Here is a 24,829-nt window from a genome sequence, read left to right as displayed (position 1 = left end):
AGAGCCCAGGGATCCCCCCGTTACCTCCCACAGGCTCCCCCCTACTCTGCTGTGCCCCCCCGCGCCAGCCTTCGGAGCCGCCAGGCCATGAGGAAGAAGGCGGAGCGCGCGGCCAAGGAGAAGGCGGCCGCCGCGGCCCTCGAGGAGGAGGCGAGGAGCGCGGCGAGGAAGGCCGAGCAGGGCGAAGGTGATGCCCCCTTGGCCCTGGCAGGGGGTAGGGGGTCTGCAGGGGGCCGGGTTGGGGAAGGGGAGGCTGCCGAGGGGGGTCTCMGGGCTGACCCCCCCTTTGCGTCCCGACCCCCCGCCTGCGCCGGGGGCCGAAGCCCTGAGCCCGCGGCGGGCGCTGCTCTCGCGGCCCTGCCCCGTCCTGCCCTGCCCGCAGAGGAGTACCAGTGCACAGGCCTCCTGGAGCAGGACTTCCACGAGCTCTGCGCCCGCGCCGGCTTCTCCYGCATCCCCAAAGTCACCCTCCGGCCGTCCCCGAGCATCCCCAGCGCCGGTGAGTGCGACCCAGGGGAAATGGGGGTGCTSTGGGGCAGCCAAGAGCTGTGTGCCTGGAGGATGCCTGGAGGAGGGTGGCTCCCCAGCCACCAAGACGTTGCTCCTTTGCACTGGCCTCCCTTGGCTCCGTGTGCGACGGCGTGGTAGGACCAGCTGGGGGTTTGCCTGGGCTTGGTGCTCGCAGTGCCCTTCTCTGCTCCGAGTGACCATTTCCCTCTGATCGGCAGAGGATATCAAAGTGCTGGCCAAAAAGGAGAAGAAGGACATCGAAGCCCGCCTCACCCGCATCCAGAACAAGTACAGCTACTTCCAGCCCTGCATCCAGGTGGAGATTGAGCATGATGACCCCAAGAATGTCCGTGAGATCTTCCTGCGAGGTGAATCTGCAGCTGGGTGCCCCAATCCGCCCCTGTGCTGCCCAGGAAGCCCTAACTCACTAGGCAGGGGGATTCGGGCAGCCGAATCGGTTTCAAATTGAAAAGCGTGTTGGGCTTGCTAGCTGCAGCAAGTGTTCTTGCACCCCTGCCTCTGTCCTCTTGCTATGTAGCAGGCCCCAACAAGCCACGTTAACTGATTATGAGGCAGCCCAGGTTGCAGCAGGGGCAGCAAGAGCTATTTAAACAGCAGGTTCCTGGAAGATGATTCATGTTCCAACACATGAGCAATCAAGAGCTGCCACCGGCTTCAAGGGATGAGGCGCCTCTGAGCGTTAGAGCTTGCAAGACCCTGCAGAGCYGTGCCGGTGCCTTCTGCGCCTCCTGGGAGGGCAGAGACCACACTAGGGCGCTCTTCCCTGTTCCTGTACCGTGTCTTTGATCCTCCTGTCTCTGGCAGGTTGGAAAATCGAAGAGAAAATGCTGGGCATCTTGAGCAAGTGCCTGCCCACCCTCGCCAACCTGCAGGCCGTGCAGTGAGTGCAGGCTCCCCTCCGGCTCTGTTGTCCAACTCAAGTGCGGGAGCCCCCAGGCAGGGCTGGAGGGCAGAGCAGGGCATGAAGTGTATATTCCCAGCCCTGTTGCTCCCACGTTGTGCCCCCTCTGTGCCTCAGTTTCCCCCTCTGGAGAGGGCTGAGAGCCCTCCCTGCCAGTGGGTTCAGACCGTGGCTGATATTGCTCRTCTCTGGCAGCCTCTGGAAAGTCGGCCTGACGGACCTGCTGCTCCCCTCGCTGATTGCTCTCCTGACGAGCTGCACCAGCCTTCGGTAAGGGGGAGCTGCTCTGCAGGGGCTGAGGCTGGATCTGACCACTGGGTTCCTTTTTGGGCTTCGGGACGGAGTTCTGAATATTATCCAACTATAGCTAATTAAGTATTTTGACAGTTGTGGAAGCGGATGAAAGAATGGGGGTGCTAAGGCCTGGATCATTAATCGTGGGACGTGTTACCAGCCCGAGCCGCTGCGGTGCCCCGTCCCACGRCACCGATGCGGCTGTTCACAGCCGTTTCAGCCTGAGGCGCTGCGTGCTGGTGTGGGGCTGTTAGCAACCTGGAGGGCTTTGCTTCCTCAGGACGCTTAGCCTGGAGGGGAACCCCTTGCCTGAGCACTCCTTCTACAAGCTGATGGGGAATGAGAGCACGTGAGTGCCCYGTCTGAGCAGGGTCGTGGCACCTGGCGGGTCAGACGTGGCCTGGGTGACTCCTGCCTGCTGCARGGCTCCCTTCGGAGCAGGAGAGCAAAACTGTGGGGGGGGGGGATTGAAGCCTGTCACCATCCGACCCGCAGGCTGGCCCACCTCTCGCTGCGCAACAACGACATCGGCGATGCGGCTGCCAAGCTCATCGGACAGAGCCTTTCCACGCTCAGGTCCTCCAACCGGAGCCTGGTCTCCCTCGTCCTCAGCTTCAACCACATCTCGGACGTGGGAGCAGGCTACATTGCGGAGGTGAGGAGCCCAGAGGGCTGGGCGTTGCACAYGAGGGAGGGTTTGGGAGGATCAACAGGGTCTCTGCACCCGCTGTGTCTCAGCAACAGCCCAGCCGAGCTGGGCTTCCCTTGCCGCTGTCTTKGCTCTCCAGGGCTTGCGCTTGAACCGCTCCCTGCTCTCCCTGTCCCTGGCGCACAACGACATCGGAGACGCCGGGGCCCTCAGACTCGCGGAGGTGAGTTCCCCCGCTCCCAGCCTCRCCGCCCCCGTCCACGCACGAGCCCGGAGCGCACAGCTGGCCCTGCTGCCGCGCCGCGCCAGGTCCTGGCTCCCTTCGCGCTGACGCACACCGAAGTGGTGGAGAGGAGGTGGCTGCTCCTGAAGGAGTCCCTGGGACAGCCCCGCAAGGTGAGCGCCAGGGCAGACCTGCCCCCTCCTCGTTTCAGGTGGACGGGGTGGGGGGTTTGTGGCTGCCTTCCCTCTCCTGGCCCTGGGCAAACTGTAGCAGTAACCAGGAACTATCCAGGAAACGGGCCATTTTATCCCGCCTGGGCCCTGGGGTCTCTCGTAGCCCCGCAAGGTGAGCGCCAGGGCAGACCTGCCCCCTCCTCGTTTCAGGTGGACGGGGTGGGGGGTTTGTGGCTGCCTTCCCTCTCCCAGCCCTGGGCAAACTGTAGCAGTAACCAGGAACTATCCAGGAAACGGGCCATTTTATCCCGCCTGGGCCCTGGGGTCTCTCGTGGCACTGCCAGTGCTGTTTGCTGCTCTGAGCCCCCTCCTCTTTCAAACCCAGAAGCACAGCGAGATCAAGATCGACCATCCCTCGAGCCTGTCCAGCAACATGGCCATGGACCGGCTGCCACTAGCCAAGCAGAACAAAACTGTGGCCAAGAAGAAGGTGAGGAGGGTGGGTGGTTAAGGCAGGGCTCCTGGATTAGAGGGAGCCGTAAAGGGGGACTCGGGGCTGGCAGGCGGCAGAGCACAGCGGCACAGAGAAAGGGAGCACACCCGCTGGTTTCGCTGGGGGTGGGCAGGGGCTACACGTGCCTTGGTTCCCCCCTTTCCAAGGAGTTGACCGCTGAGGTGCTGGGTGTCTACATACCCCTCCCTGTRGGGTGCGAGGGGCAGCGGGGCTTGAGGCAGCGCCTGGTGCTCCGTCGGCACCTTYGGCTCTTGCAGGAGCTGCTGCGCAAGGAGGAGAAGGGGCCAGGCGGCAGCAGCGGGGCCAACAGCCTGGCCGCCCYGTCCGGGCGGAAGGAGGACATCAAACAAACCAAGAAGTGTGAGTGAGGATGCCTCAGGGGCATCACGGAGTGGTGGGGCTGGGCCCGGGCTCAGCGCCCTCCCCGCTCTGCCCTCCCCGCAGCCGCTGCCCTGCAGGACCCGAAAGCCGCACGCGCCAAGGGCGTGAAACCGAGCAGCAAGGAGAAGCGGAGCCCGACGACCGASATGGAGGTGAGGGACCCTGGGGGCGGCAGGGGCCACCTTACCCTAGCCCAATGCTCCCTCAGGGGCCCGTGTATGTCCAGGTGCCGGCGCCGGCCGAGACGCTGAACCCGCTGCTGGAGCAGGCCGAGCACCGTGACGGGAAGGTCTTCCTGCCCGGAAACCAGGAGCTCATCAACCTCAACCTTGCCCGTGAGTGAGGGACGGGGAGGGGGGAGCCCCTGCGGCCYGGGGCAGGTCCCGGCTCGCGGAGCAGCGCCGCTCTCAGCCCCACACGTGCGGGACTCAACTCAGCTGCCCTGTTCGCCTGCTGCGGGCACCCAGGCGGCGATGCCCGACGCATCGTGGTGGGGTGCGGCAGAGCAAGAACTGCCCAGGCTTCGCCTGTCCCCGACTGGCCCCTTCCCTCCCCAGACAACCACATCACAGAGCAAGGCCTCCAGGCCTTCCTGGCCGTCGTGCAGGGGCAGCAGAAGAGAAAGGGGTCGGCAGGGGCCAAGGGGAAGCCAGGGCTGCTGCGCCTGTCGCTGCAGGTGAGTGAGGGGCRTGTGGCCGGCCCCGGTGGCACTGCCGGGCAGAGCCAGCCTCTCCTCACCTCGTGCCTCCCTTTCCTTGCAGAAGAACTGCTTCCCTCCTGCCTGCAAGGCCTTTGTGCAGCTCCAGGAGCTGATGCAGCTGCGGGACCCTGTCTCCAAACGCAAGGACAAGGCGGAGGAGCAGGGCGTGGGTGTTTAGCGCGGGGCTGTGCCAGGCCTGGCCCACGGCTGGCCCTCGAGGAACCACACACACACCTACAGGTGAAGAATAGCTCACTTCTTGCATTTTCTTTAAAAAAAAAATCTTTACCATCGAAAGGAAGAAAATAAAACAGATTATACAGCATTGAACAGCAACCAGTCAGTCTTGGCTCTATTATATATAATATATATATCAGGCACCCCAGCGCTGGCCTTGCCTTTAGACACCGAAGGAAAGGTTGGAGGGGGCAGAGGCGAAAGGCACCCCAGCCGTCTCCCTCTTCCCCGGCTCCGTGGGGAGAGGAGAGGGCGCAGCCGTGCCAGCAGCGCCGCCAGCTCTCCCCGGGGCTGCCTGTCCCCSCCGCGCCGTACGCCGCGTGCTGTCCCCGTGCAGCCGGAGCGCGGAGCCCGGGGCAGGCGGCAGGCTCCAGCAGGAAGGAGACTCCAAGGGGCTGCTCCCYGCTGCCCCCTTCCCCTCGCCCGGCTGGGGACAGCGGCACGGGGCACGGCCGGGGGTGCTGCGTAGGGCCAGCGCTGGGGAGCTGGCTGCCCTCCGGCACGCAGGGCAGGCTAGTGGTAACAGCCTTTTTCTTACAACAGCGGGACAGAGATGCGGTGGTTATTTACAAGACGGATGCACATACATACATATTTATAGTCAGCGGGGGGGGCGAGGGCGGGTGGGCCGCAGCACGGAGAGGAACAAAACAAAGTGCATTTATACAGACTAGAACCAGCTCTCGCGGCCGGGGGCGGAGGGGGCCGAGCCGGGGCTGCCATGCGAGGGGTTGGGGGGGGGGCGCCTGCTCTGCGGGGCGCGAGGTTGGGGTGTTGGGGGCGAGGGCTGAACACCGCCCCTGCGCGCTCCGGGCCTGCTCCCGCCTTCCAGTTTAAGCCCACGGCGGTCTGGTTCGAGGCTCCCGCTGCCCTGCCCGGGCCAGCCCTGCCCGGGCCAGCCCCGGCCCAGGGCGGCGGTGCAGGGGGCCGGAGCGGCCGTCAGGCACCTCTGGCTTCGAGCGATCTGGGGGAAGACGCCCCCCCCGCCACACACACACCCCCTCCAGTGCCGCTAAAGGGTGGCGTCGCGAGCGGGGTCCTCCGCGAGGGGGGCCCTGCAGCCTGGAAGAGACGGGGAGAAACAGGTTGGGGGGGGGGGGGCCGGCGAGCCCGGCGCCGCGCGGGGCAGCAGCCCGCGAGCGGGACACGGGGGCTGGCGGTGCCGCCGCTTACCTGGCACGCTGGTCCGAGAGCACTGCAGGCTCCGCAGGGAGCGGGACAGCGGGCTGTCGCCGCCGGGGCTGGGCGGCTGCTGGGACCACTCGTCCGCCTCCGCGCCGGAGCCCCCGACGGGGGTGGCCTCCGCCGACGAGCTCTGCCCCAGCGACCGCAGCAGCTCGCGATGGGCCGTTTCCACAGCCTGGACGGCGCCGGGAAGAGCGAGCGTAAAGTCAGAGCGGGTGGAYGCCGGGCCGGGGTCCGGCCCAGCGCCGCCTTGCCGGGCTCCCTCCCTGCTCCCAGCTCACCTTCAGCCTGTTGAGCTTCAGCGTCAGCTGCTCGATGGTGCGGAAGATGAGGTCGACGTCGCGGACGGTGCTGGAGGGGGTGGGGGGCTCCGGGGGCCCCTCGGCAGCGCTGCGACACGCTGGCTCCTCGCACTCGTGCTGCTGGGAGCCCCGCGGGGCGCCCGGAGAGGCCGCGCCGGCGCYGGGGGGCTGCGAGGGGGCCTCGGGCTCGGTGCAGGACTCGGGCGGCCCGGCGGGCATGCTGACGTAGAAGTAATTGCCTGGAGCAGGGAGCAGAGGCGGCGTCAGCGCGGCGCAGCCCGGGAGCAGGGACYGCGCCGGCGTGCGCCCTGCTCCAGCGGGCGCCTGGTGCCCTCGCGGGGTGGCTTTGGCTGCCCAATCCCGGTGGCCTGGCAGGCTGGGAGCATCCGGCCACAGACCTGTTTTGCAGGTTGCTCTGGGCCGTGGCTTCCTCCCAAAGCTCGGATCAGCCCTGGGGACCAGGCTCTCGCTGTCCTTGGCCACGGGGTCCTTGGCCACGGGGTCACGTCCTGCTCAGGGACGTGGCCACCCCAGGGACACGTTCTCCTGAGGGACACGGACCCCCCCCCAAGGGACAGGGGACATGAGGGCACCCCCTGCCTGGTGGGAAATGGGGACACGGCCCTCCTGGGGACATGGGGACCCGGGGACACAGCTCCCTGCAAGGCTYATGGAAATRGGRSGGACGGACGGAYGGACGGACTCATTACCATCTATATTAGCTCCGCCTCCTTCCTGCAGCTCAGTTTCTGATTGGCTGCTGCTTGGTGAGGGCGTGGCCTCCTTAGCACCCTCTTCCGGGGCTGTGCACCCCCAAAAGAGGAGGGGGTGGAAGGAGASGGAAAGGGTGAGCCAGCCCCACCACCAGCAGCACCCCACCACCGGCATGCACCAGCACCACACCATCAGGACCCCACCACCAGCATGCACCACCGGGACCCCAACACCAGCACCTATCAGCACCCCAAAATCAGCATGCACCAGCRCCCCAGCACCGGSACCCCAACAACAGCACCTATCAGCMTGCCACCACCGAGACCCCGTCACCAGCATGGATTAACACCCAGCACCCCAACACYGGCAGCCATCAGCGCTGGTCAAGGCCCCACTACCAGCACCCGTGGCAGCCCCCCRCCACGCACCCGGTGTGCCAAAGGGAGAAGAGGGGTGATCTGCACCCCTTAGCCCCTGCACAAGCCCCCAGCACCAGCAAAGCTCATGCAGGCAGAGATCCACCAAATCGCTGTAAGGGGCAGGTTAGGGTCAGGAGAGGGGTCCCGTGGCACCTGCACCCACAGATAGCCTGTGGGATCCCCCCACCGTGGCACCCAGAGACGGCAGCCCAGGGGTGTGTAGCTAGATCTGAGTGTGTGGGAGCTGCAGGGCAGCAGGGACGTTGCATCCGGCCTGGGAACCAGGCCCCGATCCGGGCTCTCCCCACCGCACCCCGCGAGCCTGCCCCACACGCGAGGGCAGAGGCGCTGGCCGGAGCTGGCCCGGGCGCTCCCCRCCCCTGCCCGGCCAAGCCAGGCTCYGAGCAGCCCCTACCTTTCCGGACAACTTTGTAGCTGCTCTGTTCCTCCGTGGCTGCCGCCAGACCCGTCTCCTCCCCGCTCGCTCCCGGCATCGGCTCCGTCCTGCCACCCACTGCGTGGCTTAGGCCGGGCACCGCGTCCTCGGCAGGGCCAGCCTGGCCCAGGGGCTCCGTCAGCAGCTCCTGGGAGGCCGAATCCTGGCTGGAGAGCACTGAGTCCCAGGCCTGGCCGGCACCCCCGATGACGGACGGCGTGGGCGTCAGGTCGTCCTCAGGCTCCGCGTCCCGGCAGGGAAGGAGCCTCCGCAGGATCAGGAGCCGCAGGTTCTCCACTAGGACCGGGGTGGGGACAGAGGCAGTTTGGGCTTCAACCCTGGCGCCTGCTCCCTGCCAACGCACCGGAGCCGGGCGCCAGCCCGGAGGCACTCACCATCCTCCAAGGCCGCCTCGGCCAGCCCCTCCGCAAAGACGGGCCCTGGGAGCGCCAGGCGCATGGCAAGCCCTGGGCGCTCGGCCGGGGGAGCGTCAGCCAGCTCCGCGCTGGGCTCRGCAGCCAGGGGAGCTGCCGGCAGCTCTTCCTCCCCCTCCTCCACCTCGCTGCTCTCAGCCTCCGGCTCCTCCAGCAGCGCCGGCTGTTTCTCCTTGCCCAGGAGCTCGGCAGGATTGTCGTCCGCTGCAGGGAGAAAGGGAGCRCTCAGATCTGCACCCAGGCCCGTTCCCAGGAAGGGGACACGGTGCAGGTGGCCCAGCTGCAAGGAGGGCCGGGAGGGGAGCCCACCTGAAGAGCTYTCTTCTGCCTCTGCTCCGGAGCTGTTGCGTTGTGACAGGATCGGGGAGACGTTGGGGTCTTGTAACACCAGGCTACTGAGACCAGAGATGTGTTAGGCTGGAGCCAGGGGCATAGAGGCAACTGGGATGCCCAGGGCTAAGGTCCAGCAGGGCCAGGCTGCTCACCTGGAGGGTGCCGTTTGGGTGGGCTCCGGCGTCCTGCGCTTGGGGGGGAAAGTGGCATTCCTCATGGCGCTCTGCACCGCCTCCTCCAGCAGCTCCATCCACCTGCACGGCCGAGGGAGCGCCGTCAGCTCCCCGGGGGRCCAGTACCCCGGCCACGGCCCCTTCCCCAGGCACACGCTGCCGCTGCCCCTCGACGTCGGCCCCATCCCTGCCGATCTGCCATCCCTGCTAAACCTTACGTGTTTTTCTCGGAGGACGTCAACGCCACCAGCTCGTAGATTTGGGGTCCCAGCTCTGACGTGCAGATAATGAAGAGGGCTCGTTTATCTGCGTGGGGGACACAGAGGGACGAAGATGGGAAGGGTCAGGGTACAGCTAGTGCTTTACCTCAATCCCCCAGCGTGGCTGGACCAGCTTGGCTGTGATCAGCCATGACTGGAGGACAGGCTGAAGTGACAGAGGACATTTCCCAGCTCTTGCCTCCCTGCAAATTACGTGGTGGGCCTGTCCAGCCCAGCCCAGCGCTCTCAGGCAGCTGGGGATGCTGAGGGAGGCCAGATCCCCTCCCCACTGGCTCCAGCCCTGTTGGCCCTGTCTGGTTTCCCCCACTACCTGTTGCCACAGAGCGGATGAGCACTGAGTTGAGCTTGAGGACAGGGCTGAAGGTCTGCTTGTTGTCTGAGGAGCCCAGTGCTGTCTTGCTGTGGCATTTCAGCACCAGCTTCTCGTCTTGCTTCTGCAACAGCACCAAGAGGTCTTCGAGGAGCAGCACGTGCAGATCTGGGGTGGGAGAGGAGACAGAGAGGGGAGGCTCAGTCCCAGGAAGCGTTCTCAGGATTTAGGGACATGGTCACAACCTCAGCGCAGGCAGGCAGAAGCTCACTTCTGGCAGCAAGGAGGCCCCACCAGCATGCTGCCCCAGCCCTGGTTGGCAAAGAAGGGCACAGGATGTCCCCATAATGCCATGCCCTCAGTTCAGCTGCTGGGGCTGGGGTCAAAGACCCAGATCCCAGTGGATGCTGAGGCTGCAGAAGGAGGTCTCCCCGGCTCTCTCACTTGAAGGAAGGTTCATACCCACAGTCTTGTCCTTGCTGATGCGCCAGGTGAGTGGCCCTTCGTGGATCATGCGTCGGGAGGTGAGGTCAAGGCTCTGCAGGAGTTGGGAGGGCAACAGTGAGCACACGCCAGGGCAGGGCAGGCCCTTGCTGGCCCCCAACCACTGCCTGGGAGTTGGTGCTACCTTGAATTCAGCAGCCAAGGGGTTGTTGGTCCTCTCCAGTGAGGTGGCATCCAGGCGCTTCTGATAGCCCTCCAGCCGGTGCCGATTCTCTGCTCGCTTCACCGCCTCATTAACGTATTTGAGGATGTCCCGACACTGGTCCCGGGCTCGGCACAGCTTGTCGTGCTCCGAGGTGCCCGCTGGGACAGGAGAGAGCAGAGCGTGGGTCAGGAGGCAGCAGGACCTGAAGGAGGTGGGTCCCTCTCCAGCTGCAACAGGTTCCCATCCTCACAGCTGCATCCCAGGCACAAAAAGCCTCCATCCCAGAGCTCTCTGCAGACAAGAGGGAGATTTCCCTCTCCAGCACCCACCCAGCACAGCTCTTTCTGCTGGAAACACAACATAACCTCTCAATAGCCCTGAGATTTTACCCTAGAGGAAGAGGGAGGAGGCATGAGTCCTGCATTAGAAAGCAATTGCTTTCTGCTATTCAGAGGATGCACTTGAGACGGGAGCACATTGCTAAGCAGGATAAGCATGACTGGGGACTCCTGGGAGCAGGCCAAGGCGACCTCCTGAGCACCTCCTGGCTCCTACCCTCGGTATGCTTGAGGATATTCTCCAGCAGCAGTGGGTACTTGGTCAGGCGCTGCATTTCTGAGATGATCAGGTCCTTGAGTTGCAGGCGCCTGCACTGCGGGTTGCTTTCTGCTTCCTAGAGAGGAAGGAAGAGAGGGCAAAGGCCCTGAGGTGAGATCAGGGGAAGCCAGGAGAGCTCTGGTGTGAGGAACAGTTCAGAAGTGCTGCCTAAGAGAGGGACAAACCTGCATGAAGATCTGGAAACGGCTCTCCTTGCGCTGCTTGGTTTTGATCAGCTCCAGGGCAATGGATTGGTAAGAACAGAAGTCAGCAGCGACTTGCTGGATTTCCTCTTTGGCCAGGCCATCAAACTAGGAGGAGCAGGGGAGGACCAGGCTCAAGCAGTCACCCCAAACACATGGCTCATCTCCTCCCAGAGGCACGAGAAGATGCCTCKGGGGGTTCTTTCACCTTCTTCCCTCTGGGCAGCTGTCCCGCCTTACCCGAGACAGCATGAGATCCCCAATTTCTTTGATGATTGGTCCTTCTTCCCGGAGCTTCTTCATGGATTCAGAGAGAGAATCTGAACAAGAGGATTTGAGAGAGACAAAAAGGACATGTTTAATGGGGTATGAGGGCCACCCAGCTTTCACCTACACACTGGATGTGCAAACAGCCACATGCTGAGTTGCCTGCCTAAAGGGTAAGGTCTTTCTTGGCTCTCCAACATGGATCCAGGGAAAAGGGGCTGTGAGTCAGGCTAGGCTTCAATTATTGCTGTCACAGAAGCAATGTGTCAAAGAACGTGACACCAATGCCTGTCCTAGAAGTGCACCATGCAAAGGTCTCCTACAAACTGGTCATCACAGACACAGGCATTGGCAGATCCTAGAAAAGCCAGACTCTGGAGAGCTCCCAGGAGAGGAAAACAGGAAGCCAGAGCAACAAGACAGTATGAAGCTGTTGGCAGGGATGATTCAAATGGCTGGTCACTGTGTAGGAACCCAGGGGCAGCCACGGACTGCATGGACCACCCTGTAGCCCTGCTGCAGAGGGAGGATTTCCAGGGAAGGAARCCCAAGGAGGGAAGGAAGAGGCTTACTGTGGATTTCTATCACATCAGGAAGGTTGGGGAAGAGGAGTGCCAGCTCTTCCCGGGATAGTAAGCTCTCCTTTTTCATTCGCTGGTAGAAGAGGAGGTCCAGGACTCTGAGGATCCGGAGATGAGACCCTTCCGTGGCAAAAAGCTCTGTGCAAAAGGCAGGCAGGGGTAGACAAGTCTCCAAGGGAGTTCCGTTGTTCCGCTGTGCATCCTGCCAGGATGCCTGCTATCTCCGCTGGAGGCAGGAGACACTGTCCGTGCCCCTTACCATTTATCACCTCCTGGCGGTCGATCTCCTTCTGCGGCAGGTTGGCCACCACCTCCCGGCTGACCATGTGCTGCCAGTTCTGAGAGTCCAGCTCTGGTTCGAGGTCTGAGAGCTGGCCTTGGTCATCCTCCAAGAGGTGAGGAAGGAAGGGRTCGACGCCGAAACCCAGGTTGGGTGACTCGATGCTCCTGGGAGGATAAAAGGTGGAGGTGGGAGTACTCTGCAGTCACATGGATCCAGTGAGCCCACCCCACAGTGCTCCCAATACAGCCAATATCTACCTGGGCCCTACTTGGGCTTGAACCCGGGACCTTCAGCACAAGAAGTACAAGCCTCTGACTCTTGAGCTAAAAGACTAGGTCCCCCAGCAGACATCTATATAGGTCCATTAAGCTCCTGTGTGAGACACAAGGGAACAGAGATGCCCCCTAGCCCTAGGAGGATGGAGAGCTACTATTAAACAGCAGAACTGCTTCAAGCCAGAGGGACTCCCTCCCGGAGACAGCTCCGGCAGCCCTGGCAATCACCTCCCCTTGTGTTACGTCAAAGCCCAGTTATGGGAAGGGAAAAGCTAGGAAGATATAAATGGAAGGAGCCCCCATGACCCCCACAGCAAGAGCACAGCCATGGGCCGTGCCATGGGCAGGCTGCATGCCCCACTCCAGTGGCCCTTCTCCTCTGTAGCAAAGCAGCAAGCCCCAAAGATCCCAGCCAGCCCAGGGCTTGGCTGCGTGGTGGTGTACGGATGGGAGAGGCAGAGGCTGGGCCACTCACCTGCGTCCCATCTTCGGCGTGTACGGGGGAGTAGGATTTTCCAGCGACCTGGGGAGGGAACTGAGAGTCACCCTTGTGCCCAGAGGAGAGACTGCCCACTCCTCCCTCCACTGCTCCTGTGGACTAACAGGCTTATCAACAGCCTTCCTGAGAAGCAGCAATTCAGCCCAAGGGGTTCAGCTTTTGGACCCCAGGTAAGGCAGACACCAAAGGAGCCAAGCTCCCTTTTGAAGGTCCTTTATACCCAGCTTGGGGCTTGGTCAGCAGCTCTCACCTTGTGGACAGGCTGGAAGCGGAAGACGACGCTGACTGATGAAGCCTCGTGGCCTCAGCTGCGGCATCCATGTCCACATCGCTGCGGGACCGAGGCACGTTTTCTGCTTTCCGAGATTTCTTCATCTCCTCCCGGCCTTTCAAGCTCTCCGAGCGGCCCAGCTTGACTTCCGACCGGGAACTGCAGCAGGCAAGGCAGGGAGACAAAGCCAAGAACCGTCAGGCTTAGCCCAGAGAGACGAGCAACGATGTGCATGTGCCTGCAGACCTAGGACCTCAGCCAGAAGCTGCTGCAAGTCCATCGAGAGCACAGGCTGCACGCCTCCTCCAGGCCTGCCCCCTCCTGCCTACCTGTCTGACTCCAGCAAGTCCTCAGGGAAGCTGCCGGTGGAGAGACGCTGCGTGCCAGGCTCCTGAGTCTCGTAATGCTGGTTGTTCTCAAAGTGCTGGATAATGTTTCTCACATTGCCAGGTTTGACTGCTGGGACGAAGGCAACAAAGCAACCCTGGTGAGATCCAGGCTCCGCTGGCCAGCGCTGTGCTAAGCCGGAGCAGGAGCTGGAGGAGGAGGACACACTTGCATTGCCTCCCACCCCGCAGCGCTGCAACCTCGGCCATCTCCCCCTCGAAGCACCATCCAGCTGGAGCTGCAGGAAGCGAAGGCGCTAGCAGCGTTACTATCAGTTATGAAGTGGGGTTTCCTCAAGGCCGTCTGCCACCTTTCTTGGAAGGATATGCCAAGCAGGTGCTTGTGCCTGGACACCCAAGCATGGGACTGAAACAACCTGCCGTCGAGAGGAGCCCTTTGCCCAGACACCGCAGCACACGCACTGGCTGCAGCTGGCCCAGCTGTGTCCTTCCAARCCCACCCCAACACGCGATGCAACAACACAGAGTACCTCGGGGTGGAGGATAAAACAAAACTAAGCACATGAGGTGAATGGCAAATAAAAGAAGAGGCCTTTTACCTTCAACAGGGGACAAAGGGACATGAAATGCTGAAAGGAAAAACAAAAATGAGATGTCAAATCAATCCTGCATTTCAACAACAAAGGAGCCAAAGAGGGAACATGTAAGCTAATGCCATGAGAACTCAAAGCGGAAGGGGAGCGAAAGGAATGTGCACACCCACGTGTACACGCACACACACGTGTACGCACTCTCCACCACCTCAGTCCACCCCAGGAGCTCCTGGGTTGCAACACTTTTAAAATATAGAAAGCAGCATGTAAGCCCGCAGGAGGGTTATGTAGGAGGAGTTTTTGGGGAGAGCTAAGCTCAGCTCCCCCCAACTCCCCTCAGAGTCGTTTGGGAGCATGAACAGTTGGGAGGCAACAGGTTTCCAGTGAACACTGGAGAACGAGTACAGGTGGCCGATGAGAAGCGTGGGGGAAGTGGCATTTCTCAGCCAGCTGAGCCTGCCCGCAGATAAGGGGAGTCCGACAGGTGCTAAAGGCTGCTCAACTGCCCTGTGCATGCACTAGGCTGCAGATCTCCTCCAAGTAGCGTGGGAGGCTGGAGGATGCACCATCACAGCAGGTCCCAATACTCACTGCTCTGGGAGATTTTGGGCTTCCCAATGTACTTGAGGATGGGGTTGCGCTTCTTGTCTTCCATGGCATCCTTGTCCTTCTTTGTGCTACTGCTCTGTTGGGACACATGCGGAGCACTGATAAAACCATGTGTTACAACGTGGACACCACAGGGGCTCTGAGGGTAACCCCAACCCTCAGGGCACTGGCTTAACACTGCAGGAACAGTGGCACTGATYGCACGGGGAAGGGATGGAGCTCACCAGCTCTCCCTCCATCCTGCCCGACTCCTCTGATATCCCCTCCCCTGCGCTACTGTGGATTATTACCAGGTGGGAGCAGGCACCACAGTTTCACCCTAGTGCTAAGAGACTGTTCAAGGCGCAATGGAGCAGGGAATCTCTGCAAACCCCTAGGCTGTCTCAGAGGAGCTAGGGCAGAGAATGGCAACACCCTGGTCCCAGGGCAGAGGAACACCTGCCAGCAACCCACCCACCTTCTTGGTCTTTGGGAAGAAGGGAAGCCACTTGTCCTTGTCCGGGAGGGATTGGGCCTTCTCGCTGGTGCTGGCCAAGCGGGGCTCCCGGCTGCGGATGCCTGTGTGGTTCATATACGTGCTGAGGGCAAAGGCCATGGGGGAGCTGGAAGAGAGGAGAGTRTGAGGCAGGAGATCAAACACCAGGACAGGACACCATACGGCGGAGGCAGCAAAGAAAGCAGCCAGGACATCCCATGGGGCTGCAGAGTGACAGAAGGTCCATGTGATCCCAGGAACGAGAAGATGCCTGGGTAGGGACACATGGCAAGTGAGAGGAAGGAGGGAGAAAGAAAGAAAGAAAGRCAAGAAAGCTTGAGAAGGCAAGCTGGAGCAGCAGGGGGACAGGAGGGGGCTATACCCAGGGCACCAAGACCCTGAGATAAGTGGTCACCCTGCTCTCTCCCCAAGGCCACCCTGACAGTTGACGAGGATACGTCTGGCACTGAGCGGGGATGCTGCGCTCCAGCATGGGAAGGGGATGCTCCTGCAACTCCTCCTGGGCCCCCTGGTGTCTCCCCAGCTAACATCTGTATTGCAGTTACATCTGGACACACAACTGCGGTGCCCCAGGAGCTACTCACCTCCTGTCCTCTTCATATTTTGACCTAGACAGAAACAGATGGGGAATAAAAGAAGAGCTTGTTTGCAACGGGCTCCTGTGCTCAGTCCCCAGGAGAAGCTATCCCAGGCAGGGTGTAGCCTGCCCTCCCTCCCTCCAAGCCTCCTGCAAATGCCCTCTCCTCTGCCCCAAATGCCATCACCCCGAATGCTGGCACCAAGCTCTCCCTCCAGACTTTAAAGGTAAATCTGTGGAGCCTGGGAGGCAGTAGGATCAACAAGCTGAGCTGATCCCGTGCCTCCCCCCCACCCGCCCCCGATGTCCCAGCCCCGAAATCCAGGGAGAGAGGAGCTCCCTATGCCACAGCCTGGCACTCACAGAATGTCGCCCAGCTGGGCCAGCTGCTTCTCGGCCACTTGGCGCTCCTTCTGAGGGTCCCCGTCCAGGTCCAAGAGGTCRTTCTCCCCATACAGGCTCCCCAGGCCCATGGTGCGCTTTGTCCTGCAGAGAAGCGGACATGGGTCAGGGCCATGAGCCATGGCCACTCGGGCACCGGTCCCTYGCAGGTGAGAGGAACCCCACGTGGTCAGCAGTGCAAAGAGGAGCAGGTYCAGCTCTATGGGGTGCCTCAGCCGCTCTGTTACCTGTAGTCCTGGATCTGCTCCTGTATCTCAGGCATCACCATCTCCTGAGCTTCAAGGAGAGCAACTCGGACATCATCCCCGTACCGCAGGCGAGTCTCTAGGGACACGAGAAGAGAGCCAGTGTCACCAACTAGGCTCGGCTTGTGAGGAAGGGAGCAGAAGATCTTCTGGCAGCCCCAGGTCCTCAGGCAGAGTAGGGCAGGCGGGGAGATCTCAGTAGCCTCTGTTAGCCTTCCCTCCCCCASGGCTCGGCTCCTCACTGTTTGCTAGCTGGAGTTTTAGCTGCCCGAGGCAGCAACTATCTCTGTCTCCCATTCTGCATATGAAGACTTAAGACATCTTCTCCTAGTAAAGGAGAGACCTCCCAGAAAGAGACTTCTGCAGGACGACAGGGACAGAGCTGGGAAAGGACCAAGGAGTCCCGATTCTAAACACATTCCCTCTCTATCAGGGTAATATGCTGAAGAGCAGAGARGGGTGGGCTGCCTGACCTCTCTTAGATGTTAGACCACTTTCAGGAAAGCCCTGAAGAAGTCCTTTGGCATCCTAATGAACAGTTCTTATTCAAGSTGAAGATGTCAGCAGTGCTGGCACGCAGACAGAGTCTTGTGGCAGACTGTTACRTACTGCCTGGGCTCTGGCAGAGTCACATCCTCACTCACCGATTTCAGTCAGAAGCTGTTCAGACACTTTCACTCTGAGAGGCTGGAGAGGAAAGACAGAACAAAAGCGCAATTCAGCATCAGTTCGTTTTCACTGCAGAACAACATGATGGCTGGAAGGAGCTGTGGATACGGTGCACGTGCTGGAGCCACACTCAAACCAGCGCAGAGGAGAGCTGCTTAGAGAGGGTGCCCCACRCTCCTGCACCATCGCTACTTGGCAACTTTTGCAGCCAGAGGCGAGAAAACAGGAACCTCACACACTGATCAAAACACCCCACTAACTCAGCCCCCAATACACAAACCCTTGCTGAGCAGTATAATTGAAACCTGCTCCCTCCAAGGAAGCACTGGCCAAGAGGCCGTAGGAGTGCTATGGAAGAGCCTGAAGCCATCACCCCCACATCCAGGAGCCTCCTCTCCTGCCTGCAGTGAGCTGCCAGGCACGGAGACAGCCGCAGTTGTGCAACGCTTGGGTACACTCATTATGCAAGTGCAGTTACTTGCATCAGTGAAGTACTAACACATCTTGGTGCAACTAGCGGCATCACAGCAACGGTCAATGGCAAAAATACGCTATTAAAAAGGAATCCTCATGCAGAGAAGCTACTTGGAAATGCAACAGCGGTTGGCCYTCCAGCTGATTCACCTCCCGTCTCCCACAGGAGCAAGGACTCCTATGCAGGTTCACAACCAAGATGCAGGTGAACTCCTGCCCTTACCGCGTTCCTGTCCAAGAAGATGTTCCAGATTTCCTTCCCCAAGATGCGGGAATCCTTTGTGGTCGTCTGCTGGCAAACGTCCGTGCATAAGTAGAACAGCTGCAAGGAGGGGAGAACAGAGAAGATGGGCAGGGGATAAAAAGGGGGAAGATTAAGAAGCAGGAAGGAGAAATACTTAATAGAGCAGTGGCCGTAGCAACATGAAACAGGAAATGATCACAGGGACCTCGGCAAGGGCAGTACCCTCACCCATGCCATGTCTAGGAGAGGAAGGGGAGGAAGTGAAATCCTACACTGTATTTCCCTCTCACGTGCACACACAGCTGTGGAAACCACTGGTAGGCAACCTGCGTACAGCAGGCCAACACACAGATCAGGCCGCACACGGGCAGCTACTTCAGCCTCACGCAGCATCTCGAGAGCGCTGCACAGGGGCTGTAGAGCACGGCAGAGCCCAGGATGGAGCCTGCGCTTTGTGAAGGTACCCAATAAACACACACCACCCTAGAGCCCCCAGGGAAAAGGAGAAGGTATCAAATATGCCAGCCCATCTGGATTTCCCCTGTCCTTGGTGCCTTGGTGCCATCAGTGCCAGGCACTTTGCTTACCAAGGGACTGGGATCTGCCTGGGAGAAGATGTAGCGTAAGAAGACGCCTAGATGCGCTGGCCGGGATTTCAGCTTCCCTAGGTCTTGGAAGAGGGAGTCACACTAGGCAGAGAAGAGACACAAAGGAGGACAAGCTAGTTAGGAAGGAAAGGAATTAACCCCTCAGGAGCAGGTCCACCCCACAGCTCATCACTAGGGTAGATCTCCAGCTCCTTTATCCCTTTCCTCATTGCAGCAGAGCACGCTTGGTGGCCACCTCCCTCAAACCAGCACAACCAGCCCGACCTTGGACATCCCCTATACAGCTGGGTCGGCAGCCAGGCTGGCTGCAGCACTGGCTGTTATCAGGAAAACCCCTTCGAATATGCAGGAACTGCCCCTACAGATAYGGGACAAAAGCCAAGAATATCTTGGAAGCTGTTACCTCGTTATTGAAATATCCCGGGTCGTAATCCTCCTCTGGCCCAATGATGAGGGGCCGAGCTGTGCGGTCTAGTCCCTGCAGGAGACAGGAGAGACAGCTAGGATCCCAGCAATGGCTTTGAGCAACTCTGGGTCACTGCTGGGGGTCGAGCACTGTCAGACTTCCCCTCCCAGCAGTGAGACCCCAGCCCGCGGCCCCTCCGATGGCACGGCCTGGGCGCTCTGCTGTCCCATCCCCAACCCACCTGCTCGGCAGAGGGGGCGAAAGCGGTGTCGGAGCCCTGCCGGCGATGGTGCTGGCACATTCGGGAGGTGATGATGGGGGAGGTACGCGGGCTGTCCAGACCGTGGTCGGAGAGAACGGAGTTGCGGTTCAAAGAGATCTGCTCAGGAACACGACAGGCATCAGGGGAGGCAGCATGGGGCCGGCCAGCCTCCACGCTAGCACCTGGGTCAGGAACACCTCTCATCCACCAGTGAGAGACGCCCAGGGCTGTCTCTAGAGCCTTTTCCAGGTCACAGACCATAAAAGGAAAGACTCTGAAAGAGTCCAAAGAACTTGGAAACCACACAAACCCTTAAGGTCTATTGGAAATGCTGCTCTTTGCTAAGATGAGCTTTAGCATTAGGAACACAAACGAGGAACTTAAGGCTTCAGGACTGATGCAACCATGTCAGACTAAGGAAATTCAGAGCCATGACTATATTATGAGAAATTCAGCTTCTTAAGAAGGTAAATAAACAATTAGAATCGCAAATTTATGTCCTCAACTCCTAACAGGGCTATGAGGCCAGGATGCACAGATCCCTACACCTGCCCTTGCTGCAGTTTCCATCCACCTCAGACTAGATCTGGACAGTTTTAAATTATACTTTTATTCTCTCTCCCAGGGCCTGCAGAAGTAGAGTTGGGCTGCCCTCTGCAGCAATTACCCTGCTCTTACCTCGCTCACGGAGGGGAACCGCTCTGTGCCAGACTCCAAGCCACTGTCACCATCCTGGGAGTCCAGAGAGAGGCGTCCTGCCACAGAGAACAAACTGAACCATGTGGAAACAGGCAGGAGAGCCYGTATGTATTGGAGAGTGGGAAAGGTGCAAAACACCACCAAAACTCACCTTCTGTTGCCCTGGAATTGGCCAGGCCAGCGTCACCACTCAGCCGCCCCAAATCCTGGAACACAAGGACATGCGTTGGAGCAGTGGGATGTTACCCAACAGGTGGGGACACCYAGGCACAGAGCAAGGGACAGGCCAGCCCACAGCTGCTTCCACGAATTGCAGTGGGTTCTGGAGACCAGGAGCAGCTCCTTCTSCTGACTGGACCCCACTGAGAGATGGTTCACCCAAGCCAAGCGCAGGCAACTCRGGCAGCCACACTGCCTTGCTGAGCTTGCTGCATCCCACCTGTGCTCGCAGCACCCACACTCAAGGCTAGATGGGCCCCACAGCATGCAGCTCCCACTGCATTCAGAGGGTTTTCTTGGCCAGGTGACAAGAGTCACCTCAGGATCACCTCACTGTGGCTAGATCCAGTCCAAGCTCCAACCCAGAGGGTGGCAGGACAACTGAACCAGCAGTAACTCTGGTAATTCCCTGTGCAACTCCAAGGCATTTCACATACCACAGAGCCACCRGTCTCCTGTCGGATTTTGAGCTGCAGCTGGCTGACCCGCCGGCGTGCGCCTTCGATCTGCTCCTCCACTACGGTGGCAGGATTTCGGCTGTATACCTCGTAGAAGCGCTGAGCGGAGAGATGAGAAACGACCCTTAAGGCAGCTCCATCCCAGTAAGTCTGCCTGCCATCTCCCAGGAAAGGGGCAGCAACACCCAGCACAGCTCGTGAGCRCTTGGCTGCAGAACTGCTGATGTGTGTGCATGAACGGGCCATCCATGTGCCCCAAGGGCTCCACAAGGGTCAGCGAGCAATGACAACATCTGCCCCCCAAATATTATACATCTCAGGCACCAGTCAGGTCTCTAGTACTAGCAGGAGGGTGTCAGTCCCGCCTGGCAGGAAGGTGGGATGAGCTGCTCTCAGTGCTAAGAGCTCAGAGAAGGGAATAACCAGCCCAAGGGCTGCCCCAAGCAGAAGAGCTGGCAACTCCATCATACCTGTAACTCTGCCTCCTCCTGCCGCAGCATGTTCCGGAGAATCTGTGTTGCGTGTTTTTGAACTTCAGGGTCCTGGAAATTAGGATGGAYATGAAGAGACAGACTGAGTTTCATMCTCCTCTTCCCTCCCATGTAGGGCGGCATGGAGGGTCACAGCAGGGCAGCAGCTCAGGYAGGACAAGCCACACGTGCCTGTCACGTGGGAGCACCACACAGTTTGTTACCTGCAAGGGTTTGGGGCCGGTGATGCGCTGCGGAGGTAGCGGCGGTGGGGGAGGCGGCGGGGGACATGTCGGGGTGATGTGGGGAGCCCCTGCCATGCTCACATCTTGCTGAGAATTAGAGAGCCCCACCGAGGGCGGGGGAGAACCCAGGAGGGTCAGAGCGACGTAGGCACCAGCTGGAGAAAAATTCAAGGAGTAGGAAAGGGARGGAGAGAAAGATTTCCATTATTCACTGTCTAGTGGGTGCAGGAGGTGCAGGCAGGCTGCTGAGCAAYGCAGCGAGGGCTGAGTTTTCTCCACGACAACGTCTGCTGAGCAGGCTGGGCGCGTGCTGCTCAGCCTGGCCCCAGCCTCCCCGGCGCTTTGCCCTCCAGTGGCTCCCACTAATCTCCCTAATCATCTAATGGAAACGTGCTCCTATACGCCTGCACCACCTCCTCCCCGCCTCACAGTGAGGGATAAAGAGCCCGTGCAGCAGCTCAGGCATGCTGCCCTGAGAAGGAGAGCCACTGGGATGGCTGGGCAGAGCAGCCGGGCAGGGAAAGACCGGGACTGCCAGTCATCTAAGATCACGAGGCGTCAGGCTGGCCTCGGAGCAGTGACAGCTCCCCCAGCCATACTCACATTTGATTAACTTCACCACTTCGAGATGAGAACTGTTTGTCACCATCGTGCCGTTCACCTGGGAGAAGAGAAAGAGAGCATCAGACAGGCATGTGCAGCAGAGTACGCTGTCCTGAGCAGAGACCCGAGACGTGCTGGGAAAGCCTGAAGGCGATGGCTCTGGGTGCTCACCTTGACGATCCGGTCCCCCTCTTGCACCCCTGCTCTCATGGCTGCTCCTCCTGCAACGTAAGAGGCAGACCATTTTTTAGCCCACAGTGAATATGGATAAGCCCTCTTCTGCCCACAGAATAAGACCCAGCACTTCCTTAACAGCATTTTCCAAATCATGGAGGATGAAGGGCCCCAACCCATTATCCCACCATCCCCGATGACTCCTGCACATCTACAAGCAGTAAGAGGCYACCATGTGCCTGCATCCAAATGTAAAAGCAGGGCCCCGGAAGAGCAGTGTTATTTTGCCTTTTCTCCCCCTGCCTACTCTTTAACAAAACCGATGARGTTGAAATCCATGAAAAATTCTCTTTTCCTAAAGCCAAACCCAAGAGGAAATGTTTCCATTAGGTTCAATCCAAGCCGAGAGCCTAAGACATGGCAGAGAGCTCTGAGAGTGGAAAGTACACTGGATTGTTCAGATTCCTTCAGCTTTAATAGTCTCATTATTGGCAGCTGAAGGGAGAAGGGGGGGCAGGACTCCCTGCTGTCCGGCACCCAGGGTGGTCATTCGCACTGGGGCGAGGTGGGTGTGAACACGTGCCACTGACCACACAGACAGCAGCACCGCAGGGAATGGGACCCAGGGGGCCTCAGCCCCCAGCTCTGTGCCCCCAGCCAGACCCGCACGCCCAGGGGTCCCCCGGGGCGACAGGGGCCGACGCAGGGGTCTCTCCCAGCAGCTCCTGCTGCAGGAGAGAGGAATTCCAGCGTTAACCTGCCCTTGAAACTCRCAGCATTTTCCCTTTCCTATATTCTCATTTTTCCTGGCTTTTGGGCTAGAGGGGGGGGAAGGGGAGGAGGCTGGAACATCCGCTGTAAAATAAGCAGTTCATTGTCTATTTTAATTGCTGCTCCAAGCTCTGCCACCCCGCAAAGTCATTATACAGCAAAACCGGCAGCGTCTCCCGCAGCACCGCGCCAAGAGCAGAGCGCTGCTGAATCTGTGTTTACTGAGGGCTACAAAAGGGAATTCCCCACCCACCCACAGTCAGCAGCTCCCTGGATTATATAACCACACCGGGAGAGCGCAGCGGTTAACCTGTCGCTGCCTGGAGAGCTTCCCCACAGTGTGGGGAGCAACGCCACCCCACAGGGGCAATCTGAACAAGCTCACCCCATCGCCTCCTTCCTCCCCCCACCAACCGCGTGCTCCGCTGTCCTGTTCAGAAGAAAGACGTCAAGCCAGCAGCTGGAAGAAAATCCCCTTTCTCCCACATTTCCACAGCCCCTGAGGGACGTGGCCCTAAGCAGACGAGGAGAGGCCGCAGAGGCCGTGAGGGTCCAGTTCCTGCTCACCTGGCCGCACAGACTGCACGAGGACGATGCGGTCCCCGCTGACTGTGAAGCCAAAGCCATGCTGGTCCTTCTGAATGATGACACAGCGCTGGACCAGACCTGAGGAAGYAGAGGAAGGAAAGCAAGTGAGGCTCTGAGCAAGCGCCAGCTTGGCCTGGACCAATTTGTCCTGGCTTCTGGTTCCTGGGGCTGCCGCTCCTGCCCGTTCTCCACAGCCAGAGAAGGGGTGCACAGCCCTTGAGAAGTCARCTATGCTTTGGCAGGAAAGCTGGCTCTCCATCCCCGAAGCACATGGAGCGTGAGACAGTGTGCAGAGAACACCCACGTGATTTTCGGCATTCTGCTCCATAGCCTCCCCCAAAAATCACACTCAGAGCCACAGGTTTGCACTGGGCACTGCTCTCAGAGCGGCTCGGGAGGGGACACGTGCTTGGGATGCCGGCTGAGGCTCTGCAAGCAGCTGGGTCACTCACTTGCTAACCTCTGCGGCAAGACTTGCCAGAGCTCTTGGGCTGCTTCCACGCTGCTCTGGCAAAACGAGGGGCATGGTTAATTCATCCTCACACTAAGGGCTCTTTATGCTGCCCAAATGATGTAAAGGGAACATGGCAAGARGCAGAGTCAGACCCCAAATCTCCCAAGAACAGAATGGTCATCACTTCTGGCTACACTGTATTAGTAACTACTGAACTCTGGCTGAGTTGTTTTTCTCTGAGCAACCCAACCTCCTGCAGCCTCCCTTGTCTCAGGGCTGCAGCGAGGGAGCTCCTTCTGCCTCCCAGGCTTTTAGCCTCCAAACACACCTGTTGTAAAGAAAGCTGCAACCTTCTACTTGTGGAAACCAAGGGCCTACCAAGAAAGCAACCTTGCATTAAGCACACGACCCATGCCCCCCCACGGTGATCTAGTTCCCTCATCCACGCAGCTGGTTGGGCCATCACAACTGCTGGTCTTCCCCCAGCCCAGCGGGGACGTTTCTGCACGCTGCAGTGCTCAGGGGCTGTTGGCAAGCTCTGGGTGTTGTCCTAAGTGTCCCCCCTCTCTATCTGGGCCCTGGGGGCTGACAAGAGCCCACAGCGAGCAATGCTGAATACCTGCCAAATGCCTCCTGTAGGCTCAGCACCTTTGCTACATCCCCTCTGAACACCTTGGCTACATCCCCTCTGAAAACAGGGCTTCAGCTAAGCACAGACATCTGCCCTGAGAAGAGCCTCTGGCCGTGGGCACCTTTGCAGCCCCGCTCCCTTGCTGCTAGGCCACTCACGGGCCAGCCCAGAAAGGGTCCCGTGCTCCCCACACAGCGCCGGCCTTGGCCAGCTCACATCGCCGCTCTGCTCCTTGGCTTCCCTGCTGTAAATGGGGCAGAAGAGCTCTGTCCCACCCCAGGAGGACACTGCAAGGACGACGCTGTACAGCCATTAACGCCCCTGCGCATACAGCTACTCGCATGGCACCGGCCACATCCTCCAGCACAGCAGAAGTGGAGRAGGGGGAAGGAAAAATCTACCTGTGGTTTCGGTGGAGTCAGAGGGTTGGCGGTGGTGCCCAGGAGACCTCCGTTCTGAAGACGAATCGCCCAGGGAAGACAGGCTGCTTAACCTGTGGGGGATGAAGCGAAGAAATGTCAGGCAGGAGAACAAGTGAGGGAGTCATCCTCCAGCCCCCGCCGGGGACTCGGCTCTCGCTCTTGCTCAGGAAGGACAAACACGCAGAGCTGCTCGGCAGCGGCTGGAAAGCCACGGCAGCCTGCACTGGCTACTGCTGCCTGGCCCCCGGCTGCCCGGGGAAAATGCTTCTCCCTTCATCCCCCTGCCAGCCTTGATCCAGAGCTCCAAGGAGAGCCTGGAAGACCCCAGGCTCGGGGCCAGGGCCTGAG

The 24,829-nt window shown here is 60.1% G+C and overlaps 2 protein-coding genes across 2 annotated transcripts; one reads left to right on the top strand and one right to left on the bottom strand.

The window, feature by feature from the left end:
• The first annotated feature begins 47 nt into the window (after positions 1-47).
• Positions 48-4,569, top strand: LRRC71 (leucine rich repeat containing 71). The gene is made up of 15 exons (XM_085319510.1): positions 48-187; positions 383-499; positions 729-878; positions 1,336-1,411; positions 1,628-1,702; positions 2,007-2,075; positions 2,222-2,381; positions 2,515-2,598; positions 2,685-2,771; positions 3,157-3,261; positions 3,543-3,645; positions 3,730-3,818; positions 3,875-4,001; positions 4,224-4,342; positions 4,428-4,569. Exons 1-15 carry the CDS (start codon positions 88-90, stop codon positions 4,542-4,544), a joined length of 1,578 nt encoding a protein of 525 aa, XP_085175636.1. The 5' UTR covers positions 48-87; the 3' UTR covers positions 4,545-4,569.
• Positions 4,570-4,607: 38 nt separating this feature from the next.
• ARHGEF11 (Rho guanine nucleotide exchange factor 11) lies at positions 4,608-24,590 on the bottom strand (the record flags this gene model as incomplete). The annotated part of the gene is made up of 40 exons (XM_085319508.1): positions 4,608-5,665; positions 5,777-5,963; positions 6,070-6,329; positions 6,801-6,893; positions 7,639-7,956; positions 8,055-8,297; positions 8,403-8,485; positions 8,579-8,680; positions 8,818-8,905; positions 9,191-9,358; positions 9,653-9,728; positions 9,819-9,997; positions 10,395-10,512; positions 10,622-10,747; positions 10,880-10,959; positions 11,479-11,625; positions 11,747-11,934; positions 12,521-12,568; positions 12,795-12,974; positions 13,145-13,274; positions 13,762-13,791; positions 14,347-14,440; positions 14,822-14,966; positions 15,445-15,468; positions 15,801-15,923; positions 16,067-16,163; positions 16,729-16,771; positions 17,451-17,549; positions 18,059-18,160; positions 18,483-18,557; positions 18,727-18,864; positions 19,426-19,502; positions 19,598-19,652; positions 20,103-20,222; positions 20,594-20,665; positions 20,818-20,993; positions 21,442-21,499; positions 21,613-21,662; positions 22,954-23,052; positions 24,461-24,590. Coding segments are annotated over 40 exons (4,671 nt in total), but the record flags the coding sequence as incomplete, so codon positions are not given.
• Positions 24,591-24,829: the final 239 nt, after the last annotated feature.

This window comes from Rhea americana, unplaced genomic scaffold (genome assembly GCF_003343005.1).
Source record: "Rhea americana isolate MKP2758 unplaced genomic scaffold, rheAme1 scaffold_593, whole genome shotgun sequence".
Classification (NCBI taxonomy): Eukaryota; Metazoa; Chordata; class Aves; order Rheiformes; family Rheidae; genus Rhea; species Rhea americana.
This window is presented reverse-complemented; position numbering and strand designations above follow the sequence as displayed.